We start from the raw sequence: 17,841 nt of genomic DNA on the forward strand, positions 1-17,841 counted from the left end.
GATTCGGCAGGATAATAAGGTTTTTCACAGGATCCGGATCCGGTTCCAGGATCCAGGATCCGGTAGCCGAGGCTTTTCAGTCAAAATAGTTTGGTCCAACGTGATAGAAAGGGCCCACGTGTGTGAGTAGGGTGTGTGTTTCAACCCTTTGGTAGGATCCGGTTCCGGATCCGGCAGGATCTTAAGCAGTGGATCCGGTATCCGGCAGGATCCTAAAAATCAGGATCCGGTGCATCTCTATGCATTTGCAGTACCTCCTAATCATTTTGAGCCTATTCCTTTTTCGGCTAAAGTTTGCTATGGTGGACCAAAGTAAGAACCACCTTCTCCCGTGCAAGGTCTGACTGAAATAAATAAGGCACACTGAGTTCTAACATAACAGTTTTGAGAGACATCAATATCCACATGTTATAGGGTTTTCACACCTGGTCCCTTTTCAGTGAACCAAACCCAGTCCACTTTAAGTGGACCAAAAAGCGAACCGACAGCAAAAGGACTCAGTTCCGTTTTTGTTGTGAGTGTATTACAAAAAGAACTGGCTGATCTGTCTGGTCCTGGTAGGCTTTTATGGTGTGTCACTCTTCTTTTTTATCACACCCGGTCCTCTAGAGCTCTCCTTTAGTGATTACACCCAGTCACAAGTGTAACTTGTCAGAACTCATAAGCGAACCAAACTGAGACCACATCAACCAAGGTCTCAGTACAGTTTGCTTCCGAGGGATCTGGGTACGCTTAGGAGCGTTCACATATGCAGCAAAAATGCTCAGTCACTGTTCGCTTAGGTGACTGAAAGGGACCAGGTGTGAAAACGCTGTTAGAAGTAGGCTGCCACTTCTTTCGGTGTCTGTCAACATGGGGCTGTTCTGTATTGGGAATGCCATACAAAGTCATGCATCTTCTTTCCAGTTATGTTGTATGTAACACATGTATTATACCTAACAATCTGCAATAACAATGTTATTTATAAGGTTTAATTGATCTCTTTTCAAACGGGCCGAGACGAGCATGATTGTATACTGTATTTATCAGTGATATGTGTTGCCGAATACTACAGCCTCACACTTGTTCTAACGTGTTAAGGGTAATCATAAAAATGGATACATTCTGAAGATACAGCACTGTGGAACACAGACTGGAGGAGTAAATTAAGCCCATCAGAGGGAATTCCAGTGTGAAGTCTTCTAAAACTGATCATGGATATGCCTATGTAACGATTTTAGTTGTTGTGATGCTGCTGTTCAACATGATGGCTGAGTGTTGTGCACTGTCCTGGGTTATGCTGTATGAACAAATGTGGCAGGGCTGTTTCTTTACTAAGGATATTATGCCAAACAGTTAATGTTTTTGTAACATTGCAAAATGTATACAATTTTCCATTTACTGACAGTTTGATGACACATTAATCAGAAGATAATTGCTGATCTTTTGCACTCTAAATGCTTTGCTTGTCATCTTTGTCCTGCTCTTCATACTTGGGATTAGAGATGCAGATGTATGAACAACTGAGAAAGTATGTGATATAAGCGTAACAAATGTGTCTGCACTCTTTCTGTAAATGGGGATATGCCAGTAAGAGACACTGAACAACTTGGCTGAGCTCAATGTTGATTCATTACCTGTGTGAGGCCATTATTTCAATAAACCTGTTTTCAAAGTGACCACTTTGAGTAAAAACAGCTCTACTGCTTCCTTGTGGATATTTGGTGGCATTGCAGTTCTGTATCACACAATGAACACAGTAATATTGTAGGCCTATAAATATCTGTTCTTTCTCGGAACGTGAATGTAGATTTTTTTTTCCTTCAACAATATAGAAGAACTGATGCAGTTTCTGCAATGTCCTCAAAGAAAAATTAATATGGAAATAGATCACCCATGGAAATAGATCTTCTAATATTTGTGAGCTTTTATTGCATCAAGTTAAACCGGAAATTGAATACTATGATGTGCGACTAGTATCCGCCTTCCCCTGCAAGTCGCCTGCTAGCTAACGCAAGTCTTTCTTCGGGCTTTAAACAAACATACGTTCATTTAACTGACAATTCGTTATATTTTCATGACAAGATTTAATCCGACTATATTGTGCGAGAGAAAATGTAGGAATTTGGCCAGAAATGGCTATAACGATGTAACGAAAAACGCGGAACCTTTATATGGATGCCCATGAATGACCAAGTCGAATTTTGGCACCCCACACTGTACATCGTGTAGTATTTATCGTGCAAACATATTGGGTCGTTTACTTAAATCTGGTCTGAAAATGAAGAACAAACCGACTGCCAAGGCTCGCCATGTAGTAGCCTGGATGAACAAGGCGGAGTGGGACCAGGTGCTGGACTATCTGTACTCAAAAGATGCTGCTTTACAGAACCATGCACTACAACGAATATCTGCTTGGAAAGGAAGGTGAGTTCCTCTTGTAGCTCTGGCTCTCCACACTGTCATGCAAAAGTTACCTCTGATTGATGCACCATGACATAAACAGAACAATGGCTGAACTATAACGTCGTTTTCATGTAATAGCTAATAGGTATGTTAACTAACTTAATATGGAATTTGCGTGATCAAAGACCTACTACATTTACGTGATCAAAGACCTACTACACCTTGATGTGTAGTTCTATCTTTATTTATTCCATTTCAAATGTTTTATTTATCTGTTGTGTGTCGTGAATTTGTCAGGTTTGGTCACAACACTCCTGTCGCAGTGGAGAGCACAGCGGACCTTGTTCGATGCCAAGTTCTGGACAGGTCAGGTCAACTAGACTCTGATGACCTGGTGTTACTCTATGGAATGGCTCTTGTAAGGTGGGACATCAATTATGTTGTATGCGGACTGCAAGAAGGATTAATTTCATGTTTTTGTTTCAATTCATTAGTTTGTATGCTAGTATAGTGTGCCACCTCTGCTTGACCAAAAAAAAATCTGGACAATTTGATCCCATATTTTGCTTGTAAGCAAAGCTGTGTTTTATTCAGTGTACATGTAAATAGCCCTACTGTTTTTCCTAGCGTTAGATCACAAACGGAGACCATTGGATACACCTTAGCCTCGCGAGCTAAAGGATTTGCTCCACTACTAATACGCAATGAAATGGTAGTATGGGATGGTCAGGAACGGGCTAGATAAACCTGGGACAGGTGATAATATTTCATGTCACTGACATCTTTCCCTACATCTGACAAACAAATGTGTCTTGTCTGTCAGGTTTGTCAATCTGATAACGGAAAGGAAACAAGGACGTGTAGCCCAGCCTCTGAGGCGTCTGGCAGGACATGTAAGTCACAACCTCTACCTTGAAATTGTCCTTGTCTTTTTTATTATTATTATGTTGCTCCTTATTGCCAAAGTCAAGTGTGACAAAACAATGAAAAGGTTTCTCTCTCATCGAAAAAACATCTGTATTTTTTTTTGTAGATGAACATTCCAGAATGGATTGTAAACCTCCGACATGATCTTACTCACCGACGGCTTCCATCACTCAAGTGGTGCCGAAAAGGTGGGTATAAGTTTTAAGAACTATGCATTGGCCACTGTGCTTGACATTTACACCTGGGTTACTCCATGTCAATTCACACACCCTCCCCAGGTGACCCTCTTTGATTTGCCTGTTAATGCGCAGACAGGTATCTTTTGATGCCAATGTAAAAAAAATACCCGGGTTTAGCATCCTACCTCTAATGGTTTTGGAAAAGAGGCCCTCCAAAGTTTGGGTGCCATGTCCACTTATCGAGCCCAGGAATTTGCACACAAAATTTACAAGCAGAGACTGAAATAGGCAGGCTACCTGGCATAGGTTATTAGAGTAGAGTAGAGTTTCATTTATTGATCCCAGGGGGAAATTAAGGTATCAAGTAGCATACTATACATAAATACAGAAGACATTATACACAGATATTACACATGTATTAACCATATATAGCACATTCTTGCATACATTCAGCCCAAGTTAAGTATTTTACTCTCTCACACACTTACACACACATACACACAAAACAAATTAAAACATGTACAAAGAGAAAGTGTCCCGGTGATCCATCACATGTGCCTTAACTGAGTATAGCAGCCCAAAATCAAGTGACCAACAAAGTGTCCAGGAGTGACAGAAGTCACTGTGCATAGTACAATGTCTATTGTATTCTTTTTTTATTAACGTGTTACCTCTGCGTAATATGCCCCTCTGTGCGTGTGTGTTGCAGGCTGTGCCTTTGTGCTGCAGTGGCTGCAGCAGGAGTACTGGTCTCGTCAGCTGGGCAGCAGGCTGGCGGAGGACTGGGACTCGGAGGAGTCGGATGGGGAGGACGAGGAGGGCTGGCTGCGGCGGCAGGAGGAGCAGCTCCTCACCCAGCAGAGGGAGGTGGAGAACCACAGTGAGTCCTGCTCCTGCCTCAGGGAGATAGTTTTGGAGTATGTTAAGACATTTTAAAGGTAGAGCATGTAGGATTGTGGCCAGAGAAGGCATTGAAACTGCGATGCCCATGGCAACTCTTCAGCACTTTCCCAAATTTGACTTTTTCATGAATGCTTACTAAAAGTGAACTTTTCCCAGTCAATGACTACTTAGAAATTGAGGGGGGTAGATAACATTTGTGAATGGGTGAGATACATTATGGAAGGAAACTGCCTAAATTACATACTCTGCCCTTAAATACTATGTTAAAAAAACCTACGCAGACGGTAAGCTAGCCAGGAGGATCTCGGACAGAGTACTTTAAACAAAGCTAAAGTCGTCTGTGTATGAAAACAATGGGAAAAACATACTAGCTACCAGCCAGATGATTGTACAATATGAAAGCAAAGAAGGTGGATCTAACAAGAAGTGTCATTTTGTTTCTTTTCTGGTATCCACTTTATGTCGGGTGAACGCCCCTTTAGGGCGCACCTTCGGAGTCCTGAGGTTGAGAATCAATGAAGTCCCCTTAGCGCTGTAGATGGCGGTAGCGCACGTCTTGCGCAAACACCTCAAAAAGAGAAGAAGAAGTAGGGGACAACGCCCTCTTAGGAGACCCAACTTGAGCACACGCTTTTGCATTGAGTGGGCGTGTTTTGCGATATCTTGCTCTGATTCAGTATTTTTGATGAAAGTGACTGGTAGAGTAGGCGATTTTGCTATTGGGCAGCTGGTGAATTTCCCCATTTATGTGTCAGTTACTCGTAAAGTTATCATATTATCAGGATTAGCCACACTGCATAAAATGTAACATTAGCATGATCACATTTTATTGCTGTACATTTTTAAAGTCAAAAGGTAGGTTGAAAAGGTAAACACGGCTTTTACATCTGAATTTTTACATTACCTTTTTCATTTCCTCAGAAAAAGCCAGAGAACTGTTGATTTCCTACGAAAAGGAACGGTTTCAGGCAAGTTTGTCATATATTGTTGTATACTGCTGTACTGTGTTCACCCTACACTCTGTATTTGCTCTGTATGTCCTCTTAGTAAGTTGCTTTGGACAAAAGTGTCTGCTAAATGCAATGTCATGTAGAAACATGCTCTTTGGCTGCAGGTGTACAAGGGATAGCTGAGCCCTGTTCCCTACTGTCTCTCTTTACGTAATGGACAATAATGATAAGTGATAAGGTGATCATAATCAGAACCGTACTAACACACAGGATGCAGCCTAGGGGGTCCCTGATTGGCCAAAAGTGAAAAATTGCAGAATTATGATAAGATGCAATATTGAGAAATTTGTTTTGAGTACAGTTGGTAGGCATGTTATCTTTAATTCCTAGCTCGTAATTATGACACTGTCTATTTAAATTTGTTGCGACATTTACCTCCTTGGGGGGGGGGGGGGCAGCAAAGTGGAGCCTAGTGGCCCCAGGCGATCTTAATTTGGCCCTGCCCGCAATGATGTACCATAACACACTCCCGGCTTTGGCTGCAGATGTACGAGGAGTGGCTGAAACACGGCTCACCTACTGGGGCATGGATGGAGCCGACCGCCAACCTCAGCTGGATCTTGAAGCAGGTCAAACTCTTTGCAGCGGATTCAAGGTTCGAGATTACAGTATTCATAATGCTCACTTGATATCTACTAAACATGATCAACTAGATGTCACTGCGAAGGATGTGCATAATTGCTCATTGCCTGTGAAACGGTATGTGAATACTGGCATCTCAGGCCCCAGCTATCATGGGGGATATAGAAGATAGATGAAGATGCTGAAGCTTTAAATGTGCTCTGTGCCGGAAATAGTCAAAAAAGGTACTGCAACTATGCTGCTCATTGAAACTGGGTTGCTAAATGTGATCTTTCCATGAAAGTTTACTAAGTAATAAACTAATATTTTCTAGTATGGCCCAAGTACAGTCATTTTTGCAGCTAAAAATGTCTATATCTGGAAATTCAAAATGGCGAACCATGGAGAAGATCCCCCTTTCATGTATGAAAAGTGCAATTTTCCCAGTCATAATGAATACTTAGAATTTGATGATATGTGGTAAGTATTCATGGAAAAAGGTAACATTAGTTAATGGGTAGCATGAATTCTGGAAATGAGCAACCTTTAATCACATAATATTTTATGTTTCTTTTTGAAGATGTCATTCATCCAAGTCATGGGACAGGTAGTCAAATGAACAAAGTTGCATCCTGTTGCCTACAACCTAGCTCCTTTGAACCCCATTGGCACAGTTTGTAAACACCTACCTGCTTCTGTCCTTCTGCTTTGCTGTGGAAACTTGTGTGACATTTTGTGTCTTTTTTTTTTCATTTTAGAGAGATCTTTGTTGATGCACTGGTTCAGGATGGCTTTCTTGTACCTACTCAAGAACAGTTGGAGTCTCTGGAAATCGAATCAACAGGTAAACACTCACAGCTCCAAAGACCTTGGCTTTTTAAGTACTTTTAAAGTTGCCTGAACTGCTACCTAGTTCAGATGTGTGTCTGTGCATTCATGAATGTATGTGTGGCTACAGAGCTACAAAAAGAAAGTCCAAATGACTACAACTAGACTATTTTATGGACTCCCTCCGACACTTTGTTGTGTGTGTGTGTGTGTGTGTGTGTGTGTGTGTGTGTGTGTGTGTGTGTGTGTGTGTGTGTGTGTCTCCTCGTCCTCTCACAGGGTTCTATGATCCGCTACGGCCGTGTGTTCCGCGCATGTTCCTGCAGTTCTGGCTGCCGCTGCTAAAGGTGCTGAGTCGTGTGGCCTTCATACGGCGCGTCCTTGAGAAGCTGTTCGCCGAGCTGCTCGCAGAGCCGGAGCCGCACAGGAGCTACTACCTCTCCGCCTGGATCTCAGAAGTGGTCCTCTGCAACAGCAAGAGTAAGCGCAGAGGGCATTTTCGCTAGGTGTAGAGTAGAGTTTATCATATGTATTAAGTTCATTGTGTCTAACTGTTTGACTTAAACACTTAGGGGTTTCTTTTGCCTTAAGACATGTAAAAGTTTTTATCTTTTACCTGACATTATTCGACGGTGTTACTTCCGTCTTCATCAGAGGGTCACTGTGATGTTGATGTTTTTAAAGCACGTCACTCATCAACATCACAGTGACCCTCTGATGAAGACGGAAGTAACACCGTCGAAACATGTCAGGTAAAAGATAAAAACTTTTACATGTCTTAAGGCAAAAGAAACCCCTAAGTGTTTAAGAGTAGAGTTTATTTGTCACATCAGCGCTGTGGGCAAGGCTACTTCCTGCAGTGAAATGAGTGGTCAACTCCATAGTATGCGCAGAAAGAAAAGTTGTTATGGTTGTGCTACACACGCCTGGTACACATTGCATTCAATCATTGAAACTGAGAAACATGCCTTTATGTTGTCATACTGCTAAATCTTTAGGTACAGTAGAGGCAGCCCTTGTCTCTTTTTTTAAATGGGAAGAAGTAAGTCCTCTTTACACAATACTCTACATACATCATGGCTACAGCTCAAATTAGGACAAATTCCCTCAAAAGAATGTTGAATTGCAAAGTATGACGTTTCTGCAGATTGGAACGGGCCCAATTCCGTGAAAACGTAAACCAGACCTTGCCAGGCGTCAGACAGTGCTGTAATTTCTGTAATCTTTTTTTTAAGAATATTTAAACTGATTTGGGTTTCTTGCCCACTTTTGATCTGCAATTCATTCAGGTGCATTCAAGGTCAAGAAGAAATCACACATGATGGAGCTGTTTGTGAACCGAATGGAGCTTGGGTGGCAGCAACTTCTGACGGCGTGTTTGAATTCCCCGTGCTCTGCTACTCCTTACCTTCTACAGCTGTGAGTGGACTTCTCTCTCTCTCTCTCTCTCTCTCACTCACTCACTCACTCACTCACACACGGGCTACCTTGCGATTGGTTTTAGCCATCTGTCGAGTTATGTAGCCTAGGCAACAGAGGGAAAAAAAACAGTGATACACAAAAGGTAACACACAAAAGTTCATGTTAAAATCCTATTACAATACATTCAAGTGTGTGGGGGCCAACTTTAATACACATTTGAAATGCCTACTCTTGACGTCAATCTTTTGCACCTTGTCGATGAGTTGAAAATGTGACACACTGGAATGATCCCATAAACACTTAGTGGTTTCTTTTGCCTTAAGACATGTAAAAGTTTTTATCTTTTACCTGACATGTTTCGACGGTGTTACTTCCGTCTTCATCAGAGGGTCACTGTGATGTTGATGAGTGACGTGCTTTAAAAACAGCTGATGTTGTTGTGGAGGTGTGACCTCCCTGTCAATAATGACAGGTTGGTCACACCTCCTGCTGTTAGAGTTGTCCTCTTAGGATGGTGGTCCAGGTGTGTGAGAGCATGTATGCCCCCTCATCATGGACTGGGACAAGGCAAAAGTCATACAGCAAGAGAACAACAGATACCACCGCTGGATTAAGGAGTCTATGGAGATCAGAAAGCGTAGCCCAAGTACCATGAACAGGGATGAGGGGGCATACATGCTCTCACACACCTGGACCACCATCCTAAGAGGACAACTCTAACAGCAGGAGGTGTGACCAACCTGTCATTATTGACAGGGAGGTCACACCTCCACAACAACATCAGCTGTTTTTAAAGCACGTCACTCATCAACATCACAGTGACCCTCTGATGAAGACGGAAGTAACACCGTCGAAACATGTCAGGTAAAAGATAAAAACTTTTACATGTCTTAAGGCAAAAGAAACCACTAAGTGTTTAAGTTAAACAGTTAGACATAATGAACTTAATTCATAGGAATGATCCCATGTTTGTGGGTGCATCCCAATATGTGACCTTGCCTCCTCCACTTGTGCTTGTCTCCTCGTCCCACCTCCTGGCCCCTCCTCCGTGGAGAAAACGATAAAGTTTCCCAGCTGTCAGCCTAGCCACAACAACGTTTGAGGGACTGTTTTTCATTCACCATAACAATTGCACACGAGAAAAAGACTCTACAATTGAGCTTTTGCAAGATATTGAAATATAATGCTGTTGTCAGTGATGTCATCATGACGAGAAGCGAGTGGAGGAGGCAAGTGGAGGAGGCAAGGTCCCATATTAAGATGCACTCTGTGTGTCAGGTTACTGAAGGACATGGATGAGCCCCCGCCTCCTGACACCCAGGAGAAGCTTCTCCGCCTGTCCAGCATCTACACCCAGGGGGAGTACCACCCGGAGGAGACCCACAGCCACGGCCCCGCTCATGCCCGCGCTCATGCCCACAGCCATGCCCATTCAGACCCCTCCAAATCCGGCAGCGTATACACCTTGCAGAGTCTCAAGGAGAGGCTCAGGAGGGAAGGCCTGGGGACGGGGCCATCGCTTTTGACCAATCGCAGTGGCTCCTGCGTGCCAGGGGGGCTGCCCACTGAGGACCTGCAGGAGAAGCTGACTATGGGCATGCTGGAGCAGAGGCAGATGGCTCTGCGTGGCTCACCTTGGCAGGTGTGCACAGGTGGGTCAATGCATTTTCCTTTTACATTACATTACATTAAAGTAGAAGTTGGCAACTTTGTTTTTACTCTTGAACTGTCATGGGATTCTGAAAGCAGTGCATGAAATAGCCTGTTAGGGGGAAAACAGCTCCTGCCAAAACATGTAGTCTTGTTTACATAATTTCAGCGTGCCTTTGGTTGACTTAACCAAACATGTTCAGGGGTGTGGGTATGCCATGATTAAGTAAATCACAGCAGTATTTCACTTAGGGGAACGTGCATCTGTGCTACAAATACCCCACACACCATTTCCAACAACATTTTAATTTTAAAAATATAACCGTAATATCTGGCTGAGAAACGCAAGAGGACCGTCAGAGTATGAATTCAATGGAGCGCTGTCAGTCAAAAACTGGCAAACCTCTTTTTGCGCTGTCTGCAAATCACCATTCTACAGTAAGACAGGCCTTAGCCAAAGGTCAATTCCTCAACCCATCAGGAAAATGCCTGCATTGTTGCGTTGCAGTACGCATTGTTGCGTTACGTTGCAAACATACAGCTTTTGAGTAAGGGGCACGCGGTGCCCGGAATTACAGTATGTGAATCAAGATAAACAAAACGTGTTTCGGGTTACAAATGACCCATAGGCCTATTCTTTATTTTGTTTTTTAGAACATGTCCAGCAAGTGTGTGTGTGTGTGTGTGTGTGTGTGTGTGTGTGTGTGTGTGTGTGTGTGTGTGTGTGTGTGTGTGTGTGTGTGTGTGTGTGACTAATATTTCATATTTCAATTTTTGTATCTTGTCTAGATAAAGTTCCATGGAAGTTTTACCCACTGGGCAAGGTTCCAGGGCAATCGGAGGACCCCTCGTGTTTAATGGTGGACACATACACTCCCCTCACCGTCTTTGACCAACAGGTCGAGCTTGACAAACCCTCACAGCATCATGTTAATCCAAGGTATAGCAGAATTTTCAAATTATGTTGTATGAATTACATATTTCACGTTCAAGTTATAGAAAACTAACTTCTGTTTGTTTGTGTGTTTGTCTCTTTTTTAAGTATTCTCGGCCAAAACAGAACGGGTTCTGATGGACAGCTTTGGAGTACAGCAGAACTGAACAAGCTGAAATCTGGACTAAAGCTTTTTTGACAGCCTTCATTTTTTAAAAAAGAACTTGGTTGTGATTTCTTAACCCTACAAGGCATCACATGTACATATTTTTTTGGTGGAGTCTGATCTTTGAATTCTTATAGCTTTCCGATTTCCTTCTTTTTTCACAAAATAAAATGTGTCTGTTTTGACCCCTTGTTGTTGGTTTGAGTGATATTTAACACCCCACTGAAGAATTTAGGCAAGGCATGAATGTGAACACAATAATGAGCCAAGGATAATTCAAGCATCAGAGAATGAATGTATGAATGTTTTACTTTATCGTTCACTATGCAAGTGATGAAAGAAATATAGGCCTATGTTGTTTGCATTTTAATGCAATTCATAAAGTTGCGTGCTGATGGTAGTTGAAATACCTAGGTTTAATCTGATCTGTTTGTGTGCCAATTAAGGGAATGATTATTGATTATAGCTTTTGTTTTGTATTATTTGTTCTATTTAATTTTCTGAAGCTGGTAGACTATTAACATCTAGACTACTGGTTATTAGACCTTGATGCCAAACTAGCGACTTTTACGCCATCAGTCGGTCCAGAAAACGGAAGGAAGGAACAATCAGCTGAGAGCGCGAAACAACAACAACCAGGCGTGTGTGGAGCCTGAGAATAGAAATCAACATTTCAGGTGAGAAGCGAGCTCGTTTTTCTAAATAAAAACAAGTCTTAACATATGTCAAGCGTTGACAAATCTATGTAGTGGGCTACAATGAGTCCCCAGCCTACCTGCTTACATACTCTCGCCTCGTTGTCTACACGTTTTATTGCAACTTCTATGGCGGTGTGCTTGTTGACAGTGACAAACTCGCGAGTTCAATGCAACTGGACATGCACGCACGTCTAGGTGGTCTGAGATGTATCGTGTTCCTCTCAAATATTCAAGACGCTGGCGACGTGTTAGCAGCATACTCTAAACAAGCCATTGGTTATGGATAACAAATTAGCAAGGTCTAAAGAGAGCATTGTTTTATTTGTTTTTTGCCAAAGTGTGTGAGCATTGAGCAACATGTGAAGCTATCCCTGACAAAAAGTATGGAATCACCTGTCGTTGATATTCGTTCAGCGCGACTGTAGTCAAGTCCACCTTTGTCCAAAAAGAGTAGCCTACTAAGTGCAGGCTAGTGCACTAGGCAAGCAGTTGCCTCTTGAAATTGTGTTGTTCTGTGAGCCACGTTTTTCTACAACATTGCATTTTTATGGAACTGAATGAACATTCTACAAGGCTGGTGATTCCTTACTTTTTTGCCAGAGTTGTATAACCCCAACAGCGTTTCATTCTTTCTTTCTTTCTTTCTTTCTCAGAACACCTGACACACCACCAGAAGGTTGGCAAGTGCATTGACTTGACCAAGCTCCAAATGACTGCGTGCCCAAACATTACAGCATGGCTGGACTCCGGACTGTGTCCAAGAGTATCAAATTATATATGTATTTGTAGAGTACTTTTAAGACAACAATAACGGATGACCAACGTTGCGGGAGGAAGTAATTACAGGTATGCATGTCATCAACCAGAACTTTTTGCCGGCTGTGAACTCTGTGAAAGAGGAGCCGGTAGACATTCACATTACAAAGCTAGGACCATTACCTGAAGAACAGGATACGACTGACATTACAGCTGCAGCAGTAACTATTGATTCAGTTGTACTAAAGCTGGACATAAAGCATGAAATTACAGTGAAGGAAGAGGGGGATAAGAGGTGCATAAAAAGTGAGGAACCAATAGAGACAGCTTTCCTAAACTCATCCGCAGCGCCAGATAGCATTATTCTAAAAAATGAGGAAGATCCGGTTGATGGGGACAATGAAATCCTGGTTTTGCAGGAATGTAAATTCAATAGAAAGGAAAGGCCGGTCTGTCGAACTCTTAAGTCCTCAAAGGACAAAAGGCAGCCCGTCCCACTTCCAGTTCCAGAGCTGATGAAAGAGCCAGATGAGTTTGTCAGAGAAGTGCCAAATGAGAAAAAGAGGAGGGGGAGGAGGAGGAAGTGCCAAACAACTCCTGGGGGCGCTGTCTGTACACTTTGTGGCAAAACCTTTGCGTCCCGTGCTTGCCTCAAGGTCCACATGCGGATACACAGCGGACACAGGCCCTTCAAGTGTCAAATGTGCGGAGCGGACTTTACACGCTCTGACAGACTTGCTGAACACATGACCATACACTCTGGAGCAGAGGATGATTATGACACCCAGTCCAGACCCACCAAGAGGAAAAAGAGGCTGAGGAGAGGGGAGCTGGGTCACCTGTGTGACGAGTGTGGCAAGAGCTTTCGAAGTGCTAGCTGCCTTCAAGCCCACCTGGACGGACATGCCCAGCTAAGGTCCCACAAATGTGACTTCTGTGATACTTGCTTCATCCACAAGAGCGACCTCAGGCGACACCTCCAGGGCCACATGGGAAGGCCCTATCCGTGCAAGGAGTGCGGACGAGAGTTTCGGCGTGCCGACACGCTCCGGAAGCACATGCGCAGGCACACAGGGGAGCGGCCCTTCAGCTGTGTTCCCTGCGGGAAAACGTACCGTCAGCATGAGTCTCTAAGACTGCACAGGAAACATCACAAACACTAGGCCTAGTAATGTACAATACCGGTGTACTTATGTAGGCCCAGTGTACCACACAAAGGAAATGTGATGATTATTGTGCCATCAACATCTTTTTTTTTTTTTTGTATTCTATTCTAGATCTAGGACAGAATATGGAATGAAATGCCTCAGAGCAAAATAAGTTTTATGAGCACTACACTGTCATGGATAGTCAAACGAATCCATAACATCTTTACATAAAACCTACAAAGACACGGTACTACCTTAAGGAATTGGAATCATTAATGAGTATATATGGTGGTATCCTACGACCTAATGGTAGCCTTCGATATGGTGGTAGCCCAATTAATTGGGATGATGGGGATATGTCTGTTAGTATTGTGACAAGTTGCCTCGGATCAGTTTTCATATCATGGGCCTACGTATACTACAAAGCTGGAGTAAGCCATGTTAAGTTAATGGGTGAATCATCTAAGAGCCTGGAGTCCTTTTTCTCTAAAGAAAATGAGGACTACATGGTCTTCTATTAGATGATTTACCTCTTGACTTAACCTGGTTTACTCCTAAACCAGCTTTGCAGTGTATGCCCCAGTTCTTTAAGGAGGTCATGTTGTCTTGTGCTTATCAGGAAATACTCTTTAATTGGTTGTTTGAACTACACAGCGATGACAAACACAGCAGTAGGTGATCACCATCCTAGCGTGGGACCATAGAATTTAAGTTGTGGAACTATCAACCCAAACAATTGATCTTAGTTTTGGTAGGGACGAATACAAGTGGAGTGGAGTCTTGCCATTTCTATTAAAATAAGATGAGATTATTCAATTATTTTGGACAGAAATATATGTTTATGAGGGGTTGAATTTACTGCACAGATATCAGATTTCAGTTCTTAGAACAAGTGCAACAAACTTAAGTAATTCACAACTATGTAAGACTGTCTAGTTTATTTTTCAATTTGTAAGAGAGACTAGAGTCACTGTTTTTGTTTGTTTGTTATAACCCCTGTTATTTTGTCTGTGTTCTCTGTAAATAAAGAACATTATGTTTCAATTATGTGCAGACTGAGTCCCCAATGCATATTAAGCGTATGAAGGATTTTGAGCTTTTCTCACATTCGTGCTGCTCACTTGAGGCGCTTGCCCTTGCAGGGGTCAGGGGCCTACTGTCACACTTCAAACTAATCTTACACTGTTTTGACAAGTACTCAGGAGTCACTGCAGCTCCTTAATAAAAAAGGGTACACTGCATTTGAGAAGATGGGTAGCTGTAGCTGGCACAATGTTGCAGGTTAAATCCCCACCCTTACCAATCCCTTCCTTCCTCCGTGGCTGAAGAAGGCACCTGACCTCACTGATCCAGGGACTGTAAACAATATCCTGTATCTAAATAACTAAGTTGCTTCGGAGAATAAAGCGTCAGCTAAGTGTAATGTGTCATTTTTAAAATGTATTTTTTATTTTGTTATTTTTTTTTAAAGCACAACTAGGCCTACTGTAGAACTCAAGGCCGGATTAAGATGACTATAGGCTACAGGTTGCTTTGGGCCCCTGGAAGTCAAATTTTGCAACAAATTTACATAGTGTCATAATTACAAGCTATGAATTAAGGATAACATTGTAGCCTACTCAGGAGGACGACAGCTGATGGTTGTTTTTTTTCCTCAACGCTGCATCCTGTCCTGCCAATTTGGGGCGCCACGGCAGGTGCGTTATCCGTCCCTGCTAGAGATGAAAGAGGAACACCGATATCAGCAGAAGAATTCCAGCCTGCTTCGTGGTTCCTCCGTCACGGAAGTGATCTCACAACATGAACAACAGCCTTGGAAAATCTGTGGTCCCACCACAGCCCCTTTAGAACACGCTGTTTGCCTGTTTACACCGGGAGGTACGTCGTTTTTTTCTGAAAATGACCTTTAGGAGCTTTGGTCTTCTTATCCAATTGACAGTAAAATCTGTTAAATTCTTCTGCTGGCTGTGTACCATTTTTGGACACTTTGTTGAGTGGCTAGCTAGCCTATAGGCTTAAGCTCATAAAGTGTGCCAGTTGAATCAGTCTTTTACCGTGGATGTGTAGGCATGTGCCTGTGTCTGGAACGTGAAAGCGAACTGTGCGCTCCAAGGAAATGTAGCCAGGGAGGCTAGTGAACTGAATGGCGACGAGCGGGTCCGAGAGTGCGCAAAATGTGTCGCCTGAGCACACGCGCGCGTGTGTTTCCATGGATAAACTTCACTTACACTGAATTTAGTGCTGCTTTGGGACCACTAAAGCGTCCTATGGAATTAAAACAGAAAGGATACTCGTGCGTTTGCAAATAAACTGGATTGAAGTTGTGAATCATTTGTCAACCCTCTGGTTGTGTTACGGTCAAAAATGACCGCTTTGAAACTTCATTCTTAAATAACTTCTGTTTTTCATCATACAGAAATGACACTTCATGATATCCTCCAGCTAGTCTATTCAAATGGTCAAAATGAAATATAATGAAATTCCTGAAGAATTGTGGAAGATAGGCCTACACCAACTCTAACACAACCAGAGGGTTAACTGAGAAGAATCCTGTAGAATAGGTCCTAATGAAGAATATTTGTTATTGTCTTTCTTGGTGACTTTCAAGGTTTTCGGACTGGGGCCTCCAGCGCCGTGACGCTGAGACAGAAGAGAGAAGGCAAAACCAAACACATCTATCTGCAGAATAAAACAGTTGGTTTGAAGAGGAACAGACGATACATGTCCCGTTTAAACAGACTGTTTGAACGCCTGGGTTGTTCTGTTGTCATCACCACATCTCAGAGTGGAACAGCATGATGGACAGCAGGGATTCTGAGGGTTCAGTATCTGAATCTGAGTCAAGGTTTTACTTTTCTGATCAGGAGAGTTTTAGCCAGAGAAGTGACGAAAATGAAAGTAACCATTTTGACATTAAAACTGAGATAAAGTCAGAGCTGGCCATAGACGAGTATGAGCCTTCAGAACTTGCCAGATGGTTTATGGACCCCCTAGAGGACAATGCTACTCCTAAAGAGGAGAGTGATGTGGTCAACATCAGCATCAGTGATGTTCAGACGGATGCAGAGGCCAGTGTGAATAAACAGAGTCTGGACGAAACACAGGGAGTGAAGTGTGACAGTGAAGGGCTGATACTGACTGAACCAGAGAAGTCACACCAAGATGGGCGTGTTTGCCATGTCCTGACCTACAGCTCCACAGCAACAATTCCTGCAGGAGAAGCTGATACAACGGACCTGCTGCCTGAACTCTGTTCCTCCCTCCAAGAGGAGAGTGGTGAGGTCAGCCTCAGCAGCAGTGATGTTCAGGAGGATGGAGAGGCCAGTGTGAATAAACTGGAGGAAATGCAGGGAGTTGAGTGTGATGCTGAAGTGCCGATGCCCAAGAAGTCACACCAAGATGGGCGTGTTTACCGTGCCCTGAGCTACAGTGAGACTGATGAAGCAGCAGAGACACTCCCTGACAACTCCAGGGGGCGCCGCAGCTCACATGGGAAAAGAAAAGCCACTGGTAAAAGCTGTGAGAAGGGAAGTTATCCCTGCCCCACTTGTGGAACAACATTCACATGTTTGAGTAACTTGTACAAACATCAAATCCTGCACAGTGGACAGAAAACACACGTCTGTCAGCTGTGTGGAAAAAGCTTCGCCCGCAAAGATTACCTGAATGATCACATGCTGATTCACACCACAGGAAGGGGAAGAATACGTGCCAGTGACAGAGAACTTAACTGTCCGTGTGACTTGTGTGGGAAGATCTTCCGTACCATGCATCTGTTGCAACAACACCAGAAAAGACATGTAGAGGACCGTCCCTTCAAGTGTGAACAGTGCACCAAGGACTTCAAACTACGACAAGACTTCAATGTGCATCTGAAGACGCATTCGGGTGAAAGACCACATGTCTGCAATGTATGTGGGCAGGGTTTCACCAGGGCGTACAGCCTACAAAAACATCTGGTTGTCCATACTGGACAGACACCGTTCAGCTGCACTCACTGCCAAAAGAAATTCAAGTCGAAATGGGGTCTGACATGTCACATGAAGAAATGCAATGATACACAACCTCTGTTGCGCGGACCCAAAAAGCCAAGGCAGCATTGCTGCCCACACTGCCAAAAGAAATTTCAGTTACAATGGATACTAAAACGTCACATGGAAAAATGCAAAATGGCATGAACATTTAGTTGACTTTATTTTAATTACTATTATTATTAGCATAGAGTTTATTAATCCAGAGGGAAATTAAGATGTCCAGTAGCATGCATGCATAAA

The 17,841-nt window shown here is 43.1% G+C and overlaps 2 protein-coding genes across 2 annotated transcripts; both read left to right on the forward strand.

The window, feature by feature from the left end:
- Window positions 1-1,923: 1,923 nt before the first annotated feature.
- On the forward strand, window positions 1,924-11,150 carry las1l (LAS1 like ribosome biogenesis factor). The gene is made up of 13 exons (XM_063190985.1): window positions 1,924-2,406; window positions 2,683-2,808; window positions 3,209-3,278; window positions 3,419-3,500; window positions 4,201-4,371; window positions 5,316-5,362; window positions 5,890-5,999; window positions 6,724-6,809; window positions 7,073-7,273; window positions 8,083-8,212; window positions 9,494-9,867; window positions 10,655-10,805; window positions 10,908-11,150. The coding sequence occupies exons 1-13, from the start codon at window positions 2,168-2,170 to the stop codon at window positions 10,996-10,998; spliced, it is 1,878 nt and encodes a 625-aa protein (XP_063047055.1). The 5' UTR covers window positions 1,924-2,167; the 3' UTR covers window positions 10,999-11,150.
- A 395-nt stretch (window positions 11,151-11,545) lies between these two features.
- On the forward strand, window positions 11,546-14,614 carry LOC134441814 (zinc finger protein 239-like). The gene is made up of 2 exons (XM_063192216.1): window positions 11,546-11,642; window positions 12,317-14,614. Exon 2 carries the CDS (start codon window positions 12,512-12,514, stop codon window positions 13,580-13,582), a length of 1,071 nt encoding a protein of 356 aa, XP_063048286.1. The 5' UTR covers window positions 11,546-11,642; window positions 12,317-12,511; the 3' UTR covers window positions 13,583-14,614.
- Window positions 14,615-17,841: the final 3,227 nt, after the last annotated feature.

This window comes from Engraulis encrasicolus, chromosome 24, assembly GCF_034702125.1.
Source record: "Engraulis encrasicolus isolate BLACKSEA-1 chromosome 24, IST_EnEncr_1.0, whole genome shotgun sequence".
NCBI classification, from domain to species: Eukaryota; Metazoa; Chordata; class Actinopteri; order Clupeiformes; family Engraulidae; genus Engraulis; species Engraulis encrasicolus.